We start from the raw sequence: 9,281 nt of genomic DNA, 5'->3' as shown, positions 1-9,281 counted from the left end.
TTCTCTTCCACTATTTTCATTTTTGAAAAATTGTGTTCAGCAATGCGTTGTGGAGTGGGCCGGCTCAATGGGCGCAACAGCCTCATAGTAGGCCGAATAGTGCAACGCACGGATGGCGTGCGACGTACGTTGGCGGGTCCTGTTCGTGGTGGACATCACGGTGGCGAGACGGGCCTCGCTGACCGATGGTTTCCTCTGGTTCCGGTGCGAGGGGAAGCGCATCGTGCTCCTCAACGAGCGCGGGGGTACTGTTGACGCGCACTTCCTTCGAGAGGGTGAGTCTATTGACATTGGGGATATTGTCTTGTTTGCCTGCCATTTTGCTAGGGTTTGGGACAAAATTCCGGTACCGATCGCCGGCGCCATTGACGAGAGCTCATCGGCGGGAGCAGCCACGGTGGTTGCGGTTAGTGGGGGCGCGCCAGTGGCGCATTGCACGGGTCGGCGTCCTCTCCCTCTGGCAGGAGGGCCAAGGCTGCTAGGGCGTGGACCGGTCCACCATGACCGCGATGCTCGATAGTGGGGGAGAATTGATCGGACCGCCATGGGTCACCTGACTCTAGGGTTTCACCGAGCGCCGCGGGTATAAAACAAACTCCAATGCCTCCTCCCCCCATTTATGATCGGATTGAGTGCCTATCTCATTTCTGGAACACGCCGTCGGGGCCAGATCTAGGGTTCCTCGGTCCTTTGCTTGGTGGGAGGGAAAGATTCGTGGCGATCCTCGCTCTTGTGCTCAAGTTGTGGCCTCTCCACATATTCCACCACCTGCGTCGATCGGTGAGAGCAAGCACACCATGAGGGAGGAGGGATTTGGTGTTGGGCGACACGGGCGAGGGGCTGGGCGTTTAGATCGCGGCCGGGGTCGCGGTCGTGTGCTCGACCACCACATCTAGAAGTGCAAGACGGAGCTGGGGAGCTCCTCAATGCAGAGGGATTTCGGATCTGGGGATGCTAGATTTGAGAAGTGGGACAAGGCGGTAGGAGGCAACCAGGCCGATCCACCTCGCCGGGAGCGGTGGGGGCGGACGAGGGGGACACGAGCATGGTACGTACATTGGAGAAGAACCCTACTCCTCCTCGTACGCGCGGCCCTCCTATTCATGCTGGTAACAATGTTCCTCGTCTTGAGCCATGTCAGATCTATAATCTGACTGGCCATGTTACTGCTAGATGTCCACAAGCTGTGTGTAATAGGTGTAAGAAAAGAGGTCATTTACATGTGATTTGCACTGAGTTTTTGCCTTGGGAGCACTCTCCTGTGATGTGTGCGTTCCAGGGCAAGGAGCAAGGGTTCTTCTATATTCCTAATTTCAGCATTGATAGGCAAGCTAGGCTTTACGATGTATGAATACCTATTCTCCTGTGCATACTCATCCTCTTGGATCATCTGCTCGTCGGCGTTGGGAGCAGGCTTTGACAACCAATCATCGTCTGCCTCCTCATCCTCCTCCACCATTTGTCCGTCTTCAGGCGAAGACCTTTTGATGGTCCTCATAAACTCCTCCACATTATTAGGTATAATTATGTGTAGAGACATACCAGGAGGATACTGCACGTATCTCACCCCCGGAATAGCTGTGAGCTCTCGTTTGACCTCTGGATCCAGCGGGCCGCGTCGAGACCCGTATGAATACCAGCGAGCTCACCGATGAGGATCTGACGACTCCATTGCCTCACGCATCGCCCAGACGAAAACCTTGATACAAGTCACCCCATTGACTGGATCTGGAATTATCCTTCGGATCTCATCCAGCCTCGCATCTATCAACAATTGCAATGCATGCTCCGCCAGAGCTTTCTGCTTGGAAACCAAGAGCAGATCTCCTTGCACTTCTCCAGTAAGACAATGTCATCGGCGGAGAACACCTCCAACAGCGTCGTCATCACCGACGGCGGCCGCGGGATTGGGGGTGGGGAAGGGGGAGGTGCAGGTGGGCTGCTCGGACCGCGGGGGATGCGAAATGAGAGAGAGGGATATTTCGTCCCCTTTTTTTAGACAAATGACCCAGCCGTCCTAAACTGCATTGTTGCCACCTTAGTAACCTAATCTAATACTAGCCGAAATACATGGACATGCAAGTATGAGGGAAACTTCCAGAAACATGCATGTATGCAAAACACAAATATGCGTATTCCGACAGACCACGTGGGGATTAACGTGCGAATACTCAAAACAAATGAACATGATAAGGGCGATGAATAACCGGAGTTTCTTGATCTGATCTTGGAGAGTGCCTCTATTTGTAAGATTTTTATGAGACCTACGATCCACAAGTGACACAAATAGAACTCCACAAGCACTCTACTAAAATTAGTTGACTTAACACTGCCTATTTTGGGGTTTCTTTTCTCTCCGCGCAAAAAGTCGCCACTACTTATCTCTTGTAGTCATCCATGATCTTTATATAGAAGTGGAGATAGTTGTCTCCTTGCAGGGAGCACCTCTATTTATAGGACTGTCAATTACAAGACCGACGACTCAATCATGTGACATGTGACACCAACCAAGCTCCACAACACTATGTACTAAGATTAACATACTCCACTATTTGAGATTTCTTTTCTCTCCAACCAAAATATCTCCACTACTTATCATTGATCTTTTGACATAGCCTTTTCTTTTGACGATCAATCAAAAAGAGAAAAGAGAAAGAGAAATCTCACAAAGTACGTGTTGGGACACGTTTTTAAGTAACCAAGAAACAAATTGGGGTTCGTGAGGGTCCGTCGGGAGTGGCGGTTGGTTACCACTCCAGCTGGAAAGGAAGCTACCGGACGCACGTCTCGAGAGATCTCCATGCATGCACGCTACCTGTCGATCGGACTTGGCGGTTACCAACCAACCGCCAAGAACCTTCCCGGCCTCTCCTCCTCACTCCCCCGCCGCCTATTTCACCACTCCCCCTCTCGCCGGCGCCGCCGCCCAATCCGCCCCACCACTCGCCACCGCCGCCCCTGCCAACTGCAGTGCCGATGCGCTGCTGGTAGATGAATGTGGAGTGCCTTCACTCTCCGCACGCTCCATCGTAATGGCAGACCACCACCAGCAGCAGCAGCAGCCCCCGTCGTCCGCCTGCACCAACTGCGGCACCGAGCGCGCCGTCGTCTACTGCTCCGCCCACGGCGCCCGGCTCTGCCTCGAGTGCGACGGCGCCGTGCACGGCGTCAACCAGGTCACGTCCCTCCACCCGCGCGCCCCGATCTGCGACGCCTGCGGCGTCGCCCACGCCGCGATCCGCTGCCAGATGGCCGGCAACCGGTCCGCGCTCTGCGGCGCCTGCGCCGACCGCCTGGCCGCGCCGGACGGCGCCCCCATCGTGGAGGAGTACACCGGGTGCCCCTCGCCCGCCGAGATGCTCCGCATCCTCTCCGTCGAGGCCCCCTCGTCGCAGGAGGACTTCGACGCCTGGCTCGCCGAGAAACTGCCCGAAATCATGCAGGAGGTTCAGGTACCTCAACATCTAATACTGTGCTTGGTTAATTTGCAAATTTCACTCCTCCTTTTTTGCTGCAATTGAGAGACACACTCACTCTCCCTGATGATCTTGTCTTGTGTGCCAATTCTTACATGGACAGTTTGATTGCGTGATACATTCTATTCTTGTGTGTGATCCACTGACTAAATTCAGTGGGTAGCTGCTATGTATCGATCAAGGGAGAATGATCACAATCACATACAAAGTGAGTGAGAGTGAGTGGGTGAGAATGATGACAATATATGGAGTGGGGAGTGTGCTATCTGTCTGTGATGTAAAACAATAATAAGGAAGATCTCTTTCGTGATACATGGATGTAATGGTGGATCGATGATTAATGATGGGTACCATGCATATTCAGTTCTCCTCTGAAAGATTGCTCAGTTTTTGTGGTGCCAAGCTTGGATCTTTGTCTGACTGATATGACTGAGATTATCTTCTAATCGCTATTTAACGCATATGTTGGTTAGTTTGACTGTATAAACCACACAAAAGAGCCAAAAAAACTAGATAAAAATGCAGACACATATGCTACAGAACCAGTGAGAAGCCTGAACAACAAAAAGCACGCCTGAAGGGGTTTTTTTTTTTTACAAAATGTGGTAATTTGAGCATGAAAAATGTGCTGTTGCAGTCTAGCTCTTTCAAGGAAAACAGGGGACTGCTACATACTTCATATGGGCGGAGGCTAATTGTCAATCTTCCAATTCAGGAATCTGAAAATAACTTTCATTTAGTAATGGAGTATATGATAGAGAAATTATGCCTTTCCCTAATTGAGAAAATTGTACAGGCATAACTGAATCAACTAAAAACCTTCCATCATTTCTAGCACACAATTAAAGCCAACAATGCTTGCCAAGATAGCTTTCGCTGCCTCGAGGAATTGACGGCTAATTACGATTGAATATCTCTTTCTTACCTCTTAACTAGGATGGCGCATGAGTACTCATTCTGTTAATTTGTCGTGCACTCTCTCAATACATTCATGCAGGATGGACCTCAGATATGCGATGCCAGTGGAACAACAACAACAATAGTAGGAGATCAAAGAGGCACCAGCAGCAGCAGCTTCGGCTGTGATGATTGGAGCAATGCCTGCTCAACTTCTGGGCTTGAGAATACTAATGGAGTATTTGTTGGAAATCACTCAGCTGGGCCTTCACTCCCTTTTGAGGTACATATACACATACAGACCACTCACTCCCTCATGCAATCGCAGTGCTAATTAGCACAATTAATTATTTGCAACCCAGTTATTATTCGACGATCACAATAACATTGCGAACTTGGTTTAATTTCTTCACAGCAACAGCAGCACCTGCCACCATCGATCTGCCAATTCCTCTCATCATCATACTCATGTTATAATCCATCCTCCTCATCATGCCAGCCGGTCATGACATCGACTACTCTTCTCCAATCCATGGGAGGCAACGATCACCATCCGTCTTATCTCCTCGATGGCTTCCCTACTTTCTGCCCTTCCATGCCCCTAATGTCGCCACCGCCACCACCGGAGAACGGCACCAGCTGTCATGACGCCAACCAGCCATCGCAGATGCTGGCCACGGATGAGCAAGCGGCGGCGGCTCATCACCAGCAAGATCCAAGCACCATTGCTAAGAAGCGAGAGGAAAGGGACAGGGCCAAGCAAAGGTACAACGAGAAGAAGAAGAACAGAAAGTAAGTCTGAATTATTATTTTCAATTGACAACTCTTTAATATGCAGATGTTTTTTTTCAGTTGATTCGAGTTTGGGTTTCAAATTTGAATTTTGATGAATTTTGCAGGTTCTGCAAGCAGATCATGTATGCCTCCCGCAAAGCGAGGGCAGACACGCGGAAGCGGGTCAAGGGCAGATTCGCAAAGGCTAGCAATGAACACCAACACATACTACACTCAGATGCAGGATAAATTCACGAGCGATTAGGTCGATTTTTTCGTTCTTTTTCTCTTTTTTCCATTCGTTTTACATATAGACAGTGCATATATACACAAAAAAGCAAACATTTTTTGTAGTTACATCTTCATTTTTGTCGATGTAAAGTCGATCATGCCTAGGTAGACCACTCTTCTCCACACCACACAAATACATTATACATAGCTCTAAATTTGTGGAGAAGGCTGTTGCACCTTAGATCTTAGCCCTTTTCTCAGTTTTTTTTTTGGCATTTCTTCTTTCCTTTTTGATAGTTTTGTGCTCATTCTTTTTACATAGATAGTTTTGGGACACATTCTTCTTAGGGAGGTACTTATAGGAACTGGTACCAAGGTGTAATAATTCAGCCCTTGTCTATGTGTACATTCATTATTCTATCTTTGGCCTGAATAAATAGAATAATGGATTTTCATGTGTTTGTCAATACTATCTGATTTTGGTGAATGTATTCTCTGAAAGTACTGTTTCTTGAAAAAGAGAGACAAATGACTCACCTAAAAGTACTGCAGTCTCTATTACTATCAATCGATTTTGTTATTTTGCCCAGAACTCCACAAATGTCATTTCGATCTGAAATTTTGCAGGCAATTAGAACATTCATCAATGTTCATCACAAAAAAATCAGTTTTTTTTACTATTTTTTTCGATTTTACTGTTCATGCAGGAGCATATGAGCTCGGGATCAAAAGAGCACTTTTGCTCTTCTCTATACTACTTAACAATAACCTAAGGTTTTATCTTTCACTTGGTTTTCGCCCCACCACCCCTTCGTCCAACCTCCAACCCCCCATTGATTTTTCCTGGTTTTTCATCCCTGCTGGTTTTCATCAAACCAATATTTGATAAACCAATAAACCAAATCAATCTATGGTATGGCAATAAATTCACGGTCAGTAAATAAATTGTTTCTTATGGTAAAACCTGGTACATGCTAGACATCTTTGGTAACCCAATAAATTATAAAATAAATGTTAATAAATCTCTTATATTTGATAACCCAATAAAGCAGAATAATCATGGACACATACCTATTTTATCAGTTTAATAAGTAGCTGGAAAAATCTATATTTTATAACCAAAACCTAATCTTATTTTCTCTATTTGCTTTGCATCGAGATTTGTCCCATATGGTCCTCTTTTTATGTCGATAAATACTTGCCCCCCATGGCAACGCATGGGCACATACCTAGTGCGAAACAAACAAACATATATGAATTTATCTTTTCACAAATGTTTGTATTCTAAAGGTTTAAGAGAACTAAAGAAACAAAATAGGGGGAAAATATACTCATTTGTTATTTGTTATAAAGAAGGCAATTTTTGTGTGTAATTGTGGCCATTTTTCTTGCTATTTTAAAATTGTGTTCCATAAGATGAAATTGGGTCAACATTTATGACCCAGAACAAAAAATAATATTGGCCATAAAGTATTTGCTGGAGGCAGGATTAATTAAATTTTAATATTAGGGAGAGCCCGTTGGACCAAAAATCTGAAGAAAAAAATGTACTGCACACATGTATATCAGGAGCAAATTAATTAAACTTGTACCCCAGTGTACTGAGCCAGTGAACTAAATGGGCTTAGTTGTTAACTGTATGTGTCACTCCATCAGTGAGAAAATCCAGTTAACTGACTGGTATAGTTTTGAACCTTCTTGCCTGCCTTCAGTTCATACCTTCAGTTAGCTTAGTGAGTTGTGGTTTGTTTTAAAACTGGGATGTCAACAGATAACTTAGCTGCTACTTAAGGCATTAGGCTAATGGATCGCTTAAATCTTTGTAATCAATCTTCACATACCTCACACGATTTTAGCTAAAGCAGAGTGTTAACTTCTCAGCAGTTAGTTGCAGCCTTAAGGTAGAAATCTGATTGTTTACTTAAACATCCTCTGATGGTTACAACCCATCCCGTTGAAACGAAATCTTGCTCACCAAATTGAGTGAGGAACAACTGGACCCATGCCTCAATTTAATATGTATTATCGTGAGCATCTAACTTCAGCATATAAACTTGCCACTGAAGTGTATTGAACAAATGAGCATGATTAGCATATAAACTTTCCACTGAAGTGTATTGAACAAAAGTGCATCCCAAATTCTGAAGGAGGGAATTGCAAATCACAATATTTAGTCAACAAATTCTGAAGGAGAGAGAAGATTTCTGCCAGAGACATACCACTCGCTCATGGCGGGCGTTGATGTGGGGAAAGAACGGGGGAGTGTCCGGTGCAGCAAGTGCAGACAGCGACTAGCTCGTCCGTGCGGCAATGGCAGGCGGTGGCTGGATCATTGGTGCGACAATGGCGGGCGGAGGCTGGCTCGTCGACGCAGCAAGGGCGCCCGGCGGCGAGGCGAGAGGCTGAAGGGATCCTAAAGATGGCATCGAGACAGACCACCCGCCGGATCTAACCACCCTCGCCGGACAGTCGTCGTGGCACTGGTGGCTGCGGCAACGGTCGATGGGATCTGGAGAATGTGAGAATCGGGAAAAAGGAAGTCTCCACCCGGGAAGGAAAGAGGGGGGAGGGGGAAGGAAGGGGGAATCCTATTCCCTTTCTTTGCTTTCCTCCTTCCCCTTTCCTTCTCCACTTTGGCCGGCCCATATGGGGGGGGCGCCAGCCCCTTGTGGCTGGTGCGTTTCCCCTCTTGGCCCATAAGGCCCATATCTTTTGCCGGGGGTGCCCGGAACCCCTTCCGGTGACCCGATATGTACCCGGTACCCTCCGGAACACTTCCGGTGTCCGAATACCATCATCCTATATGTCCATCTTTACCTCTCGACCATTTCGAGACTCCTCGTCATGTCTGTGATCTCATCCGGTACTCCGAACAACATTCGGTCACCAAATCACATAACTCATATAATTTTATATCATCATCAAACGTTAAGCGTGCGGACCCTACGGGTTCGAGAACTATGTAGACATGACCGAGACACCTCTCCGGTCAATAACCAATAGCGGAACCTGGATGCTCATATTGGCTCCTACATATGCTACGAAGATCTTTATCGGTCGAACCGTTATGACAACATACGTAATTCCCTTTGTCCATCGGTATGTTACTTGCCCGAGATTCGATCGTTGGTATGTTCATACCTAGTTCAATCTCATTACCGGCAAGTCTCTTTACTCATTCCGTAATACATCATCTCGTGACTAACTCCTTAGGCGTTTGCTTGCAAGCTTATGATGTGTATTACCGAGAGGGCCCAGAGATACCTCTCTGATACTCGGAGTGACAAATCCTAATCTTGATCTATGCCAACTCAACAGAACCTTCGGAGATACTTGTAGAGCATCTTTATAACCACCCAGTTACGTTGTGACGTTTGATAGCACATAAGGCATTCCTCCGGTATCCGGGAGTTGTATAATCTCATAGTCGAAGGAATATGTATTTGACATGAAGAAAGCAATAGCAATAAAACTGAACGATCATTATGCTAAACTAACAGATGGGTCTTGTCCATCACATCATTCTCCTAATGACAACTCATGTCCATGGTTAGGAAACCTTAACCATCTTTTATCAACGAGCTAGTCTAGTAGAAGCTTACTAGGGACACTATGTTTGTTTATGTATTCACACATGTATTAAGGTTTCTGATCAATACAATTCTAGCATGAATAATAAACCTTTATCATGAATAAGGAAATATAAAATAACAACTTTATTATTGCCTCTAGGGCATATTTCCTTCAGTCTCCCACTTGCACTAGAGTCAGTAATCTAGATTACATAGTAATGAATCTAACACCCATGGAGTCTTGGTGCTAATCATGTTTTGCTCTTGGAAGAGGCTTAGTCAATGGGTCTGCCACATTCAGATCCGTATGTATCTTCCAAATTTCTATGTC

At 46.2% G+C, this 9,281-nt stretch overlaps 2 protein-coding genes across 2 annotated transcripts in view; one reads left to right on the top strand and one right to left on the bottom strand.

Annotated features, from left to right (window-relative positions):
• LOC123166471 (F-box protein At3g26010-like) overlaps nt 1–1,459 on the bottom strand; it is a 5,723-nt gene extending 4,264 nt beyond the window's left edge. The window contains exon 1 of the mRNA XM_044584278.1: nt 1,356–1,459. Coding sequence (XP_044440213.1) covers nt 1,356–1,459 — 104 coding nt within the window. The remainder of the gene's footprint in view (nt 1–1,355) is intronic.
• A 1,342-nt stretch (nt 1,460–2,801) lies between these two features.
• Nucleotides 2,802–5,473, top strand: LOC123168283 (putative zinc finger protein CONSTANS-LIKE 11). The gene is made up of 4 exons (XM_044586154.1): nt 2,802–3,452; nt 4,474–4,656; nt 4,789–5,165; nt 5,273–5,473. Exons 1-4 carry the CDS (start codon nt 2,805–2,807, stop codon nt 5,394–5,396), a joined length of 1,332 nt encoding a protein of 443 aa, XP_044442089.1. The 5' UTR covers nt 2,802–2,804; the 3' UTR covers nt 5,397–5,473.
• The last annotated feature ends 3,808 nt before the right edge of the window (nt 5,474–9,281 follow it).

Source organism: Triticum aestivum, chromosome 7D (genome assembly GCF_018294505.1).
Source record: "Triticum aestivum cultivar Chinese Spring chromosome 7D, IWGSC CS RefSeq v2.1, whole genome shotgun sequence".
NCBI classification, from domain to species: Eukaryota; Viridiplantae; Streptophyta; class Magnoliopsida; order Poales; family Poaceae; genus Triticum; species Triticum aestivum.
The sequence above is the reverse complement of the archived record's forward strand: the minus strand, read 5'-3'. Positions and strand labels throughout refer to the sequence as shown.

What these genes read in the sequence shown, in the direction of transcription:
- LOC123168283 (XM_044586154.1), top strand. Translation starts at nt 2,805, where the DNA reads ATGCACGCTACCTGTCGATCGGACTTGGCGGTTACCAACCAACCGCCA. An exon ending in GGCCTTCACTCCCTTTTGAG is followed by an intron (nt 4,657 to 4,788) that starts GTACATATACAC and finishes ATTTCTTCACAG; the next exon opens with CAACAGCAGCACCTGCCACC. An exon ending in GAGAAGAAGAAGAACAGAAA is followed by an intron (nt 5,166 to 5,272) that starts GTAAGTCTGAAT and finishes TGAATTTTGCAG; the next exon opens with GTTCTGCAAGCAGATCATGT.